The following is a 17085-nucleotide window of genomic DNA, read 5'->3' on the forward strand; positions in this document are numbered from 1 at the left end:
ACCAAAGGACCAGTGTTTTTGGCTAAGTGACCTCTGATTTTGGAGTCATTGTATTCCAGCCCCCCTTGTTGTTGTTGTTGTTGTTTTTTTTTTTTTTTTAAGAGAAGTCACACCTCCTCGTGGTTGAAATAGATTTTAAAACTGCGTGAAACCTTGCACTGTCAAAAAATAGTAGTATGGCTGCCCTAGAAATAAAGAGAATTCATTCCCTAAGGTGTCATTCTAAAGTCACGACCGTTGCTGAATTAGAATGTATTGGTGTCACTTTTAGTATGGTTTGGCTTCTAGAGCAAGGTTGTTCCTTTTAACATTTGTCTAGTGAATCACTCAGAACAGGTTCAGCAGTAGCCCAGCAATAGTCCAGTGTGTTTTTAGTGGTAAAGCAATCATTTGTTTAAATTTGTTACTTTTTGTCTGTTCACATTTTATAAGATATACGCTTTAAAAAATCACCTTGATGCTTTTCTCTTTGGTGATCGAAGTTATCAATGTTTATTTGAGAGGAAGATGGGTATAGTGGACTTGGAGAAGCCGGATTCGAATTCTGATGCTTCAACTTCCAACGTTCAACAAGTTACTCTATTTTGTTGAGCTTTAATTTTCTATTTGTCAAGTTTCTTTAGCTTCCATTTGTCAAATGGGAACAATTATTGTTCTCAGGGAACAGAGTTGGGGGGAAGTAAATGAAATTACAGATAGAGGTGAGTAATATAATGCCTGATAGCTGGTAGATAGATGTCTAGAATGTGTTGGTTCTGTTTCCTTCTTTTGTAGAAACAAGAGATAAAGTAATAATAGGTACTGTGGGAAAAAACACAGAAGAACAATTTTGTAATATAGGTGAGACCCTTTTGCTTTTTTGTAACATGGGTATATTTGTACTTAGCATATGACTTTGATAAGCATCCCTTCAAGAATTGTGACATAGACATGAAGGTGGAAATGTTGGCGAATGGAAAAAAATAGGCTTCAAAATTATGATGTGGATTAGTATACTGTTCAGAATCAAATGATAATAATTACCCATATTATCTGCAAAATGGGAATTAAAATTCTTTCTTTACTACCTCAGGCTTGTGAAGATCAACTGCAGTAGTATATATGGACGCTCCTTATAAGTGATAAAACATTTTAAAAAGTACATGATTTTTATGATTGGTAGTACAGTGTTAGATGTTTAGTCTTACTTTGAAATGAGAGAATAGTCGGGGGGGGGTCATCTGTTGAGTGGTCAGAAGAAGAGCTTGTTTTATATTTACAAAAAGGATGATTTTGGAACTGAAGTATAAGTATAAAGGTGTTATAAGTATCTTGAAGATACTTCTGGGTGTCATCACTATATAGGGTCAAAGTGTTATTTTTTGAGCTATCAAATTAGCAAATAAATTTATTATTTACTATCTGAAATAATACATTGAAACAGGTTCTACTTTTCAACATTTATTTTAGCAAGGACTTGCAAGTTTTCATGTGGTATAATGTATGAAAACTAGAACCAGAACATCATTTACTGGTAACTTGCTGGAAATTAATTTTCTTTTGATGTGGCATTATTCTTTAAAATTGAGGAAGGAAACGATCATTTGAATCGACTTATTCCTCTGAAGGAAGAGGCTTTCATTTAGAAATCTATTAAGAAGAATTCGTGTACTCTCTCCCCCAGCCCCGTGAGTTTCCAGATAATTTAGATATGATGTATTGGTTCTACTTTTGTGGTTTTAAGTGTAAGGACTTAGTGCCTTAAAGTCAAATACCTTAAGATCCGTGTTAGTCTGTGTTGCTTGATAGCTGCATAGGTGATGTTTTCATAATTTAATTGTCAAGTAGATTTTTGCTATATCTATCCCTTGGATTTTGTTATGTCTATTCCCCTACCATATTTTTTTTGGGGGGGCACATTATCTTCTCTCCATACAGAAATATTTCTCTAACTTTTGTCCCCTTACTCATTTATTTATTAAAAAATGTTTATTGAGTGTTTAGCATGTGCCAGGTATTTCTGTTAAACCTTGGGGATTCAAAATGTAGTCCCTGCAGGGAAGAGATCACATAAACAGGTAGTTTTACTACATTGTGGACGGAAAGATTATTAAGAAAGGTATATCAGCAGTGGGCCGGGCGCAGTGGCTCACGCCTGTAATCCCAGCACTTTGGGAGGCTTAGGCGGGTGGATCATGAGGTCAAGAGATCGAGACCATCCTGGCCAACATGGTGAAACCCTGTCTCTACTAAAAATACAAAAATTAGCTGGGCCTGGTGGCACATGCCTGTAGTCCCAGCTACTTAGGAGGCTGAGGCAGGAGAATCACTTGAACCTGGGAGGCGGAGGTTGCAGTGAGCCGAGATTGTGCTGTTGCAGTCCAGCCTGGCAACAGAGTGAGAGTCCGTCTCCAAAAAAAAAAAAAAAAGATATATCAGCAGTAAATAATTTCTAGTAAGGAATAGTTGCAAGCAGGTTAGCCTGTTGTAGGGTTTTATATGGTATTATCCATCAAGTTTTTACTCCTTGTGGGGACACAGAGGGAGAGATTGCTAACTCAGTGATGTGTGTGTTTTTGTGTTGGGATAGAGGATTGCTAGCAAGGGCTCCTTGGACTCAACTAAAATAGAACAAGCCAGTTGTGAGATAGAGTGGGACCACTTTAAGTAGAGTATGGCAGTGTAGAAATCAGCTTTGGGAAGGAAGAGGGAATTGTATTTCAGGGGTTCCTTCTGTTCCTGAAAAGCAGTGGTGTAGTCCCAGTCCTGAGTAGCTGAGCAGAAGTGAGGTGGTTTCTTCTGGAAGATCACTGGAAGAGGCTGCGCTGGAGATGGGAAAGGAATTATTTATTCATGCAAGAGGAACTGCTGTATGCTGTCCAGTTTTCAGGAAGCGTGTTGTATCTAGTCCATTTGTAAGCCCTGATCATCATTCTTTCCTTCTACTTTCAGTGGTGATTTACAAGTCAAGTTAAAATGTCCCCAGAAGTGGCCTTGAACCGAATATCTCCAATGCTCTCGCCTTTCATATCTAGCGTGGTCCGGAATGGAAAAGTGGGACTGGATGCTACAAACTGTTTGAGGATAACTGACTTAAAATCTGGGTATGTACCAGAATGAGTTCAGTGAATGTACCAGAACTAATTCAACCTTTACCTAATGACAGCCCTTCCTTACCAGACTCATAAAAATTGACCACGACAGAAACCCACCAAGTCATCATCTCATCATATTTTGATTCAGTTGGTTTTGTTCAGTTCTTGACATTTTATGTTTCAGGTTATTTTATTTGTGTTCTGGGTCATTGTTTTATGACTAGAATGTTCATGTCTTTTTTCTGTTTTTTCTTTGTGAAGAGCATGCCGTCAGAGTTTTAGAAGTGTGTTTTTCATTCATTGGCTTGTTTTCTTATTGTGTTTGCTGCAGTCCAGCAACAAACATATTCTGAATCTGATATCATTTGATAAACTCTCTTAATATGAAAATTATAAAAGCTAGTCAAAATGAGTCATTTCTCACAATGGGGTTAAAACAGTAAGATCTCACACCTTGAAATGTTGCATTAAAAAACAGATTTTTTTTTTTTTCTGAAACAAATTTAGATTTACAAAAAAGTTAACAGAAATACTACAGGAAATTAGCATTGTTATAATGTTGTTAATTGTCCTACAGGTTTTATTTGAATTTCGCCAGTCTTCCCATTAATGCCTTTTTCTTGTTCCAGGATCCAATCATCATATCTCCTTAGTCTCCCCAACAGTGACAGTTCCTCAATTTTTCTTTGCCTGTCATGACCTTGATGCTTTTAAAGAGTACTGGCTACTTATTTTGTAAAATGTGCATCCACATGGGTTTGTCTAATGTTTTCTTTTTGTTAGAGTGAAAAACATGTTTTTTCCCAAGTGTAATACAGATGTGTTGTTGTACCATCCTCAGTGCATCAGATCAGGGAATATATGATGTCCAGATGCCTTTTTACTACTAAGTTAACTTTGATAATTTGGTTAAGTGATCACTGTAAAGTTAACTGATTTTTCTCCTTGTAATTAGTTAAGTACTGTATTTTGCTGAGAGATGCTTTGAGACTTTGCAAATATCTGGTTTCTCATCATCCTTTTGTCCATTGATTTCAGCATCCATGGATGATTCTTGCCTCTAATTATTATTACTTTGATGCTTGTCTAAGAGTGCTTTTTCTCTTTTTCTCATTCTTCCCCATTTATTAATTTGAATTCTACTATGAAGAAACACTTCCTTTTCCTTCAGTTATTTATTTATTCAGTTATTTACTTATGCCAGTATGAATTGTTAGGTATTTATTTTTCTCTGTGGGTTATAAATTAAATATTATTATCATTTATTTTGTTGGTCAGTTGTTCCAGCTTTTTGTCATTGAGAACTCTATCAAGTGGCTTTTGTGTCCTTTTGACATATCCCCATCATTTTTGAGTACTTTCTTACTAGAAATGTTGCCTTTTTTTTTAAAGATGGAGGAAATTTCATTGGACTCTGGGATTTGTGGGAGGCATAGGCATAGGCATTGGGCACTAGGGCAAGTTTGCACGGGCCATGTTCAAGGTACCTTCTTGGATATGGCATCCACAAATGGAGCTGTTGGTATGGACAAAGATGCAGCCAGAAATCTCACTGACCGGTCCAGGGCCTCCTCCTGAAGAACCTGCCATAGCTTGGGCTGGGGCAGCTAGCTTTAGAATGAGTGGGGCTCCTCGGGCATATACTGTACTACTATTGTCTAGTCTGGTCAGTATAGATAACAAAGATGATGGCTGGGGTAGGGGCAGCCTAGATTCCAGGTGGTAGAGTTGCTTCTTTCAAGGGCATCTACCTTTTGCCATTTCCCATCTCTTTCCACTTAGGTGCACCTGGAATCACTGGGCCAGGGCCCCATGCCCCGGTCTGGCAGCCAGATGTGCCGATAGAAGCCTAGTCTCTGCAGAAACTCTTCTCTAAGAGTTAGTTCCATTACACACTTGAACCTTACCTTGGTTGGGCTGGTTCCAGGTGGAATTAAGTTGCGCCGGCATTCAGGCTAGTGGCTAGTGTATGTCAAAGTTGCCCCTTCTTCCACTGGTAGGTTTTATTATCTGTTGTATCCACCTCCTCCATGAAGTTCTCGTATATCTTGTCATAGAGGATGCCCACCATATTGTCCTCTTCACTAGACTCCAGCAACTGGGCCAGCAGCTTGTACCCAGCTGGGTCTGGAGCAGCTTGTGTCCAGCTGGGTCTGCACTGCTCAGCTGGGTCTGCCATTGCTTCCCAGGTGACAGGGCGCTCATGGTCTCTGTGAAAGATCTCTGGTGATGGTCATGTCAGTGTCTCTGTGGGTAGTACTTTTCACACATGTCCACCATGATGTCACATGAAGCTGATTTTTCAAGGTCCTTGGTCTGCACCCTCTCTGCATCCCGTAGTCTGGCAGGAGGCAAAGCAATGTGCATGTCAGTGTCTTGTCACAGTGGATGGTGCCCTTGTGTGTCTCCATTCATGGCAGTGCCATGAGGTTGCTGTGGGATCATTTGGGTAACAGGATGGACTCTGAGAGAAGCATGCAGTGCTGGGTTTGGAGAGGTGTTGGCAGTGGCGGCAGCAGCAGTAAAAGTAGAAATGCTGTATTCTTGATTCTCTTTCATCTTTCTCCTTGTTAGACTCTTGCTGTTTGCCATCTACATGTCTTGCTGTTGTTTGACTAAGCTAAAGACTTGGGTATCAGAATACTGACTTACGTTCTTTAGTGGTAAGATAAAAAACTAAGACACTTCTTTGGAATAGTAGGATTCTTTTGAAAACGTCTGATACTATCTTCAATTTCATTAATCAAATACTTACGGAGCATTTACTATTTGCTATCCATTTTGCTAGTGTTAGGTTAGTTCCTTTTTTGTTGAGGCAAGAGGATTTGGTAGAAAGAACTCTGGTGGAGTTGGTAAGAAGAAGGTTTTAACTTTTTTTTTTTTTTTTCTTCTAGAAGTTAACTATACACATTAGGGGATTTACAAATTAACTTGCATCCTTAGATAAGCCAGGGATTGGAAAGTGACTTTTTAGGCTTTTTTTTTTCTTTTTTTTTTTTTTTTTTACTGGTTTAGAATTTTTGCCATTTAGTCAAGCATCAGGCCTGGTGCTCAGACAGACTTCCCCAGCTTTTAAATGGTGGTAGGAAGTGGGGATTCTGAAATAGAGACTGCATATAGGATTCATTCAGTCTGAATTTCCCACATTATTATAGACAATCTAGATACAGATTGGAGCCTCCTAAATTACAAAATGCTTTCTTTAGATGGACTCCATCTCTAATTGAAGTCATCAAGATCAGATCTCAAGAGGGTATTTTCCAGTTTCCCTCACTGTAATTTTTGGCCTGCAGAAAGTAGAGTGATGTACTTCCTTTACTGTGCTCATTTCTTCTCAGTTTGTGGTTTTGACTTTGATTTCCTCTTTCTGGGATCTTTAAATCAGTGTATTTTTCTTCTGGGTCTGAGAATAAAAAGATTTTCAGATGGATCACTGGATATTTCAGAGTAACTTTTCAGGTTTTCCCACACTTTCATGTTTCTTTCCTTCTCTGATTAAAAATAGCATCTTTATGTCTGCACTGTGCTTATCTCTTTTTTTCCGTGTTTTTGAAGGTTTAAAACTGTTGATCTTTTCATAAGTTCCTTTGGTTCAACAAGATTGTGCCTAATCCTGTCTATTTTCTTTTCCTTCCCACCTCAGGTCTTCTGGACCTATCCTATCTTGCTTTTTACTGCTAGGAACAAACACTTTCTTCTTTTATTGGAATGGGGTGAGCTTGGAGAAAAGAAGGCATTTCAGATGTCCGTTGATAGTCTTAAGTCTGTGTAGCCAGAGGCAGTTCCCATTTTCTCACTGGATCTCAGTTTTTTATCCATAAAATGAGCAATCAGATTAGATGACTAAGGTTTTTGCAGGTCAGAAGTCCTGCAAAAACACTCAAATGTCCATCAACTGATGAATGGATAAACAAATTTGGCATATCAAAAATAGAATATTATTTACCCATACAAAGTAATGAAGTACTAATTCACAGTACAACATGATGAACCTTGAAAACATTGTGCTAAGTGAGAGAAGCTCATTATAAAAGGTCACATAGAATATGATTCCATTTATGTGATGTGTCCAGAATAGGCTAATCCGTAGAGACAGAGAGTAAATTAGTGGGTGCCAGAGGCTGGGGGAATCAGAAGTGACTGCTTGAGTGTGGGATTTTGGAGTAACAAAAATGTTGTAAAATTAGTGGTGAAGGTTGCATCGCTTTGGGAATATATGAAGAATGATCAAATTGCACACTTTGCAGTGATTTTATGGTATGTAAATTACATCTCAGTAAAGCTGTCATTAAAAAAAAAAACCGAACAGCCTGAGTTGGGCACAGTGGTACAGGCTTGTAGTCCCAGCTACTCGGGAGGCTGAGACGGGTGAATCACTTGAGCCCAGGAGTTTGAGACCAGCCTGGGCAACATAGCTAGACCCCTTCTCTAAACAAAAATAAAGAAAAAAAATAAAACCAGCCCATCAACCACGAATGTTCATTGACCTGAATGTATAGGATGTAGAAATAAATCTTTCTTTTTTAGCATGTCACAGACATTCTTTTCAGAGGTATTGAAGACCTGACAGGGGCCTGATGGCTAGTGGACTGCTGACTGGTGACTGGTATATGTAAAATGATATCAACCTGAGATTCTTACTCTTTGTATCAGTATCCTGAGAAACCAGTTGGCATTTATCAGCATGAAGTCTTGTTGCTTCTTTTTCACAGATTCCCTTTTGGGTGTTCTCAAATTCCTGAATGTTTAGTTGAAGATTTAAGTGCAAATAGTGGGATCTGATGACAAATTTGAAATGAATCCACTAGCCCTAGCGTTTTTTTTTTTTGTCTTTTTGTTTTTGAGATGGAGTTTCGCTCTTGTTGCCCAGGCTAGAGTGCAATGGTGCGATCTCGGCTCACTGCAACCTCTGCCTTCTGGTTTCAAGCGATTCTCCTGGCTCAGCCTCCTGTGTAGCTGGGACTACAGGTGCCTGCCACCACGCCTGGCTAATTTTTTGTAGAGACAGGGTTTCACCATGTTGTCTAGGCTGGTCTCAAACTCCTGACCTCAGGTGATCCACCCACCTTGGCCTCCGAAAGTGCTGGGATTACAGGTGTGAGTCACCATGCCTGGCCTAGTCCTAGCTTTTTCTGGACTAACTGCCTGAAAAATATGTGAAATTGCATTTAATGACATTTAATATGTATGGAATTTACTTTCTTTAGCTGCAAAAAAGAAATAAAAATATCTCTACCCACATTCATAAAATGATGTGAAAGTTCTTGTTAATCTGGAACATTATTGATGCCTTATATGTAGCACTTGTCTGAAAGATTCAGGGAAATTCTTTAGAAGTTCATTAACAATTCCTTCTTCAATCCTTCCATCAGCCGAAGTGTGAATTTCTCGTTTCTGCAACAAAACAGTGGCAGAGTTAGGGAAAAGAATGGCTTCTTTTTGGTGTGTCACTTTTGGCATTTACATTTCTTTTAGATCTTCAGCAGACACAGTTATGAGAGGTAGGATCTACATGTCTAATTTCTATTAACTCAAAGAGGTATACCCTATAGGACACAGTATATATAAAAGGTATAAAATTAGGAGACAATTTTTAAAGGTCACAAGAAACAGTCTTGTTATTACATGTAGCCACTTGCCCTTGAAGAGATAAGGTCTAAGTATCTATATTCTAGATCTGGTTCGTAGGTGAAATAGGCAAGAACCTAATCGAGGCAAGATTTCTTTCCTTTTTTTTTTTAAAATAGTAATTCATATATATTTCTCTAATGGTACCTAGATTTTTCTACTTTACTTAAGATTATGTATGTTTCTAAACCCCATTGCTAGGCCATCAGTATCTTAGGGGCCAAGTTCTTGTTTAATTTATGTTTATACCTCCTTAAGGTCTATCTTGGTACTTTTCACATGTAATGTAGTAAGTAGGATTTGGATGGATAAATGAATGAGTTAGATGTTTTCCTTGAGAAACTACTTGTTTTGGGGATCAGAGTGGTTTGTTCTTGTGGTTTGTAAGGATTTTTATTGGCCTGATAGTGTATTGCTTACATTGTGTTACGCATAATTCTTTTTAATGACATTCCCTGAAATGAGTTGACATTTTTGAAATTATAGTAGGCCGGGTGCAGTGGCTCACACCTGTAATCCCAGCACTTTGGGAGGCTGAGGCAGGCATATCACGAGGTCAGGAGATCGAGATCATCCTGGCTAACATGGTGAAACCCCGTCTCTACTAAAAATACAAAAAATTAGCTGGGCATGGTGGCAGGCACCTGTAGTCCCAGCTACTCAGGAGGCTGAGGCAGGAGAATGGCATGAACCCGGGCGGCGGAGGTTGCAGTGAGCTGAGATAGCACCACTGCACTCCAGACTGGGTGACAGAGCAAGACTCCGTCTCAAAAAAAAAAAAGAAATTATATAAAGTGTATTATCTAATACTGGATTTACTCTTGTAGGTAAAATATAGACTGAGATCTGAAGGGACCAAATTGTTAATTTTAGAGAATTATTCCATGAGCTTACTGAATGTTTATTAGTTCTTCGCTCTGTGTTAATTTGATCACAAGCATGTGCTATTTGTAAGATGCCATATATTGTCATTTTTAGTGATTTTTCTAATCTTGAAAATGTCTAAGTGTCTGTTCAGCATTCTGGAATGATGCCTGGCAAATACAACAGTGGGGAAAGCAGAGAGGCTCACTGCAACCTGTGGCAGCTGAGCCTCAGTATCTTTTTTCAGCATATTGCAGTGACTCAACCTTACTGGCACATGGCTGTGTTTGGGGCATCTGCTGTGACATCTCATCCGCCCACAACTACCTATTGCATTTTTTTTGTCCATGTTCTGAATTTCATTACTCAGTTAAAAATAGATACTCAGTGTAAGTACTTGATTACTAAATAGACAGAACAGTTTTAAAGGATGAGTGCTGTAAGCTTTGAAGACTGATCTCAGTTTGGCTGCATGAGTGTCTCTAGCTGGCAATCTGAATCTTTATTAGCCTTGTGTCTGGAAGGAAGCTGCTCCCCTGGGAGGCAATAGTTTAATTTTTGTCTATGGCCGTACCACCTTGATTGCACCCAATGTCGTCTGAAGATGGGCAGTTTTTAATAATTTAGATTTAGTTGTTCACTTGACTTTTCTGTACTTTTCCCTGATCTCATTCCCCTTTTTCCCCGTGCCTGTCTTCATACTTTATATATTCGTTATACATAAATATATTCCTCAACAGTATTATTTTGCATGTTTAAAAAGTTTGTACAAATGATATACTATATATATTCATCTATATCTTGCCCGTTTTGCTTAGTATAAAGTTAATGAGATTTATCTGTGTTGATATTTACAGCTTTGGTTCTTTCCTTTGCACTGATATTTTGTATTCCATTGTATGAATATACCCTTAATTTTAAATTAGTTCTTCTCCTGATTGACTGTTACACTGTTTAAATTATTTTTTTGACAAAGAGTGCCACAGTGAACATTCTCTCACATGTGCACGGGAAAATATGTATGAGAACATGGCACAAGTATACATATGTAACAAACCTGCACGTTATGCACATGTACCCTACAACTTAAAGTATAATAATAATAAATAAATTAAAAAAAAAAAAAAGAAAAAAAGAAAATATGTATGAGAATATTTTCTGGGACAGTTTTTTGAACTGAGTGTATTTACCCATTAGTGGTTGTAAAATCAATTGAGTGAGTCACCCCAACATTAAAAAATGAATGAGAACGAAATGGAAACTCTCAGAATGTGTCACAGTAAGAATAAGCACTGTTTTGTGAGTTTTCATTTCAGTTAAATAAGTAAGTATGCGTATACTAGGTCATAATGAAAATATGTGTGATGATCAAAAAATTTGAAAGCTACCCATCAAAGGTATATTCCTAGAAATAGAATTACTAGCTCTTAAGATGTATACGTCTTCTATTTTATTAGATATTGCCAGATTATATAAATTTCCTTCCATCAGAAATGAGTTTCTACTATTCTATAGCCTCACCAGTACTTGATATTGTCAGACTTACATTTTTGCCAAGCTGATGAGGTGTGACCTGGTATCTCATTATGGTTTTAATTCGTACTTCTGTGATTGCTATTGTAATAAAAAGTCTTTTAATATGCTTATTGGCAATTCAGATTTCTTCCTTTGGGATATCCTTTGTTCATCTTTTCAGTGGATTGTTTGTATATTTCTATAGATTTTAAAGCATTCTTTATATATTTTGGATACTGACCTTTTGGTAATTACATGTATTACAAATATCTGCAAAAGTCTGTGGCATATATTCTTATTTTAGTGCTCCTGACATCCAAGAGTTTTTATTTTGATGAAGTTACATTCAACAGTATTTTCTTTTTTAGATTTGGATATATGTGCCTGTGTGCACATGTGCGTGTGTGTGTGTGTGTGTGTGTGTGAGAGTGAGAGAGTTTTAAGAAATCTGGGCCTATCCAAAAAGCACACATCTTTCTTTAATAATTTTAAAGTTTTCCTGTTTCCTTTTTTGGTCTTTAAATGGAAATTTATTTTTTCTATAATATGGAGTGAGATAGAGATATAGTGCCCCCTGCCCCCACCATATGGATAATTGGTTGACCTAGCCTCATTTATTGAGAAGGCCATCCTTGCCCATGGATGTCAAGTTTATATCACATATGGGCCTGTTGCCAGGCTTTCTGGTTTGGTCAGTCAGACTCATTGTCCTTGTGCCAGTTCCATACTTTCTTAACTATTACAGTCTTGTGAAATGTCATGATAGCCAGTAGGACAAATTCCCCCCTTCCATCTTGTTCTAATTCTTAAAAATTGTCTTGTTTAACCCCATGTTCTACATACCTTTTTGTAACCTCATTTAAATAGTTGTATACTGTTTCATTAGGAAACATACCATAATTTAGTTAACAAAAAAATCCTCTTTTTAATGAATTGAGAAAGATAAATGAAGGGAAATTACCCTGATGAGGGGCAAATTGAGAAGTGAAAGTTAGAGAAGCTCTCTCTGAGGAACTGAAATTTAAGTTGAATCATGAAATATATGAATATAGTAGTCCCCCCTTATCATTAGGGGATACGTTCCAAGACCTCCCCCATGGATGCCTCTAACCTCTGATGGAACTCTGTTGCCGTCAGTCAGAACATGTTTATGTTGGTGTCTTCCACCCACAAATTTAATGCCTTTTCTGTCTCAACTGAGCACGTAGCACACACTGTAGCTGTTATTTTTGCAATTTGAGGTGCAAAGCAAAACTAGCACAAATTTCTTTTTCCTTCACAATTTCATGAATAGAAGATTTGTTTTTATGTTAGGTCTTAGCAACACCAGCATATGATTGCTTTTTCTTTCCTTATTAAGTCAAGAACTTTTACCTTTTTCCTTAACGGAAGCACTTTATGGCTTGTCGTTAGTGTATCCGAATTGCCAGCATCACTACTCTTGTGCTTTCCCGAAGCACTTTATTAAGTAAAATAAGGATTACTTGAAGTCAAGCACTGCTGTACCGTGGCAGTTGATCTGATCACCAAGACAGCGACTAAGTGACTAATGGGTGGGTAGTGTAGACAGCTATGCTGGACAGAGGGATGAGTCATGTCCTAGGCGGGACAGAGCTGGAAGGTGTGAGAACAATCTCAGAACAGCATGCAATTTAAAACTTACGAATTGTTCTGAAATTTTCCATTTAACATTTTCAGACAAACATTGCTTTTTCTTGACCAAGTGTCAAAGTTGGCCAAGGGTAACTGAAACCACAGAAAGCAAAACCATAGATAAGGGGGGACTACTGTACATCAAAAGTCTTAAATTTGCATGGTTCTTGGCCCAGTAATTAACATTTTGCTGATACATAGGAATATATACATCCATATGGGCACATTTTATTTTACGGTCCCAGAGAAAGACCTCCAGATAATCAATCTGGCAATCCTCCAATAAAAAGGCCAGGATGCTGTTGATAACACTACAGTGAAGCTCAGTCGTTGACAACTCCACCCACGTATAAAGGGCTTCAAATTTACATATTAAGAGATGCATTCTTTAACAGACATGCATAGCCAGAAATCATCAGTCTGAGGCAAGCCATCAACATGAAAGAGAGCAAAACAGAGACAATGCAAGGTACAGAAGAATTTTTTTAAAGCTATAATTAATATCCTTGTAAAAATAAGAGAAAATACTGCATTCATGAAACTATGACAATATGTCTGTTGGGCCGACTTCTGTACCTGCCCAAATTATCAATCAAATTTAAAACTAGACATTTTCAGACTTTCAAGAACTCAAAAAGTTTATCTCCTTTTCTCCCTTTCTTAGGATGCTAGTGGAATATATGTTCCAACAAAGCAAGAAGGTAAAACAAGAAAATAAGTGATTCAATACAGGAAGGGAAGACCTAAAATAATAGCTGTATGGCAGACCTAGAGAGCAATCAATACAGTTAAAGCAGTTCTTCCATACTGCACACCTACTGTTAACTGTTTTACTAGATGTTTTATCATTTAGCTGCTATTGTGTAGGAATTCAGTTGTTTATTGGCATATATGAAAGCAAACATAGAAGTTAGATTGAAGTAGAATCAGAAGAGACATTGGAAAATTTACTCAATAGTTCAACAATCTTTTATCAGAACACTTAAGATGACTTTGGAGAAAAGAAAAATAGCCAGGACCAGAAGAAATAAAGCAAGATTTGACTGGGGAGGGTCAAATATGGGCAGAAGCTGGAAGTCAGATTGAACAGGGGTTGGAACACAGGGAGCTATCTTTAGAGGGGTTGTGTGGCAGGTTAATGTGATGGTAAGCATGTAGGTTTTTCAGTCAGTAAGGTCTGAGTTTGTATCCTAATTCTACTGCTTACAGCTTAATGACCTTTGATAGGTCACATAACCTTTTGGTGCTTCAGTTTTCTCTTAAATGGGGGGATGACATTAATGATCTTATTGTGTAGTTATGGGGGTGAAATGAGATAATTCATATAAAGCACTTACAATAGTGCGGGGTCATAATGTTCAACAATGGTGAGTGATACTGTATGTTATATATAATAAATAATATGTAGTATGATACATCATTATTTCACTGTGTTATTGTTGTCACATTGTTATTTTAGAATCAGGGCGTCTGTAAAGAGTGTCCGTGCAAGCAGTATAACAGGAACTATTGACTAAGACCCAGGCAAGCAGAGCAAAACAGGAGCTCACTCTCATCTAACAAAACTCAGAGAAATCATGTAGCAGAAATGGATGGGAGATCCAGAGATTTTTAATTCTGAGATAACCTTCTATCCTTGTTCATTGCTTTTTGCAAGTCTACGGAGGCAGGAGAAAAATCACCATGGCTTACTTTGACCCTGCAGGTAGATGAAACTTAGAATATTTGATTAGGTTGAAAAATGAATGGGCATGAAGATGCCAACTGTTTTAGCAGATAGAACTTAAGAGTTTTAAACAGTCATTAGAGATTGAACACTGATTGTCTTGAGCAGATACATGCAACAGTTCTTAACAGAGGGTTGAAGAAGCCTCTTAAGTTAGATAGTGCAGGGAGTTCTGTCTGAGGATGAAGGGCATAAGCGGTGGGCTGTTGAACTCTGCTAGTGTGGCCAGTGTGTGGGGTCATAGATGTTCAAGAATTTTGCCTGAAGCTTAGGGTGTTTATCTAGGTACCAGAACATCTGGAAACTCAGTGAACAGCGCATGGTGTTGATATTTTACGTGTTTTACTGAGGGCAGGATGTCTATCAGGAAGTATTCCTTGGGATTGCTAACCAGAAGGAAACACAGGTTCCCTGTACTCCTCATATCCCAGCCCATATTCTTTTCTTCCCTTAGATCCTTACCCTGGGTAGCTAGCTGCCTGTCTAGACTTTTTGTGATCATAATAGTATAAAATACAGTAATATAAATAATTTTAATTAAACAGTTTATGAGCCTTTGAACATTACAAAGTACTCTTGCATATGGTGTTTTATGGCCTTTTATATTTTGTACTTAAGATTGTAAGTGGTGGTGTTGGCCTTAACCCAGTGAAGTCTGAAATCACTTTGGGAACTTTGACTAGGCTTCCAGAGTCTGGGGTAGTAAGTGCCAGGATAAATTTGGGTCTGGGATTTTAGGTGGTTCTGATCTTGGGCTTTTCATGCCCTCCAATGACTTCATTTTAGGGTGACTTCATTTGGTATGGAGGTTGATGTAGGGGAAGAGGTGAAGGGAGGTATCCAGTCTAATGCATAAAGAAAAGTGAGTAGAAAATTCATCTAGTCTATTCCTGGCTGCACTTTACATTGTTCAAAGGAAAAAAAAAATCACTCCCACTGTTGTCTTTTGCCCCTTCTATTGTGTACAATTTAGGTAGTATTTTTGGATTAGTTTTTGTTTTATTAGGATGACAGATTTACGAAATGCTTTGAGTTTGGAAGATAGGTGAGGGTTTTTTTTTTTTTTTTAGTACAGGTTAATATGCATCTACATTTGTTTTAGGGCTTCAAATTAATTATTCTTATACCATCACTCATACATTAAAAGTTTCCTTATGCTTACATAGAAATGTAGAACAGCCTCTTTTTCAGCTTCCATGTTACTTGAATAGTTTTACTTTTTGGTGCCGTGTTGCTTGAGAATTAATTTTGTAATCTTCCATCTCAGGGCCACATTTCCTTAGTAATTTGGTTATCTTTCTAATGGCATGTTATGAAAGTTAAGTTTATCCCACTGACCTTGCTTCTCTTGACTTTTTGAAAAATACATCTTTTTTTTTTGTTTTGTTTTCCGAAAAGGTTTTTTATCTCAACCTTTGCTCTTGCCAGTTTATTGATAACAAACCCTGAATCAAGTGGAAGTTTTGGAGAACATGTTGATGTTCCACTTTTAAGTAAGTGTAATGCCCTCAGAATGATTTTTTTTTTCATCTGTGGACTCCTGAATTTTTCATTTAAAAAACATTATTTAAAAGTTTTTGTGGTTCAGTAATTACACGTTGGGTCAATTTTGGACTTGGCACATTATACTTTATAAAGTGGTAAAATACACATAAATTTACAATTTTCATTATTTTTAAGTGTACACATCTTTGGCATTAAGTACATGAGAAATGTGGCATTTGGAGACGTTTATCTCCAAACCCTTTTTCATTTTGCAAGCTGAAACTCTGTACCATTAAACAACAACTTCCATTTCTCCTTTCCCCCAGCTACTGGCAGCCACCACTCTGGCATCTGTCTCTGAATGTGACTACTTTAGGTACCTCACTTGATGTAAGTGAATCATGCAGTATTTACCCTTTTGTGACTGGCTTTCTTCAGCTAGCATAGTGTCTTCAAGGTTCATCCATATCGTAGCGTCAGAATTTCCTTTTACAGGTTAGATAGTGTTTCATTGTCTGTCTATATCACACTTTGTTTACCCTTTCATCTGTTGATAGACACTTGGGTTGCTTCTATCTTTGTCTGTTGTGAATAATGCTATTAATATGGGTGTACAAATACCTGTTTGAGCCCCTGTTTTCAGTTTTTGGGGTATATACCCAGAAGTAGAATTGCTAGATCGTATGATAATTCTATGTTTAAATTTTTGAGGAATTGTTATACTGTTTTCTTTCTTTCTTTAAAAATAATTTCAACTTTTATTTTAGGTTCAGTGGGTACATATGCAGGTTTGTTACAAGAGTATATTGTGTGATGCTGAGGTTTGGGGTAGAATTGAACCTGTCACATGGGTAGTGAGTGTAATACTCAATAGGTAGGTTCTCTTTTTTTAAAAACAATTTTTTTTTTTTTTGAGATAGGGTCTCATGGGACTCTGTCACCCAGTTTAGAGTGCAGTGATATGACCACAGCTCACTGCAGCCTCAACCTACTGGGCTCAAGCAATCCTGTCACCTCAGTCTCCTGAGTAGCTGGGACTACAGCACATGCTACCACACCTGGCTAAATTTTTGTATTTTTTTGGAGATGAGGTTTCGCCATGTTGCCCAGGCTGGTCTCAAACTCTTGGACTCAAGCCAT

At 37.7% G+C, this 17085-nt stretch overlaps 1 protein-coding gene across 10 annotated transcripts in view; it reads left to right on the top strand.

The window, feature by feature from the left end:
• BABAM2 (BRISC and BRCA1 A complex member 2) overlaps positions 1-17085 on the top strand; it is a 463266-nt gene that overhangs the window by 2888 nt on the left and 443293 nt on the right. For 7 of the 10 annotated variants that reach the window (XR_003122373.1, XR_003122371.1, XR_003122372.1 and 4 more), the window contains exon 2: positions 2932-3083. Coding sequence is in view for 7 of the 10 variants with exons in the window: in XM_025405839.1 (XP_025261624.1) it covers positions 2956-3083 (128 nt within the window). In the remaining 3 variants the exon portion in view is untranslated. Of the gene's footprint in view, positions 1-774; positions 841-2931; positions 3084-17085 lie in introns of all 10 variants that reach the window. The other 3 variants (XM_025405836.1, XM_025405842.1, XM_025405838.1) reach the window with 1 other exon arrangement.

This window comes from Theropithecus gelada, chromosome 13 (assembly GCF_003255815.1).
Source record: "Theropithecus gelada isolate Dixy chromosome 13, Tgel_1.0, whole genome shotgun sequence".
Classification (NCBI taxonomy): Eukaryota; Metazoa; Chordata; class Mammalia; order Primates; family Cercopithecidae; genus Theropithecus; species Theropithecus gelada.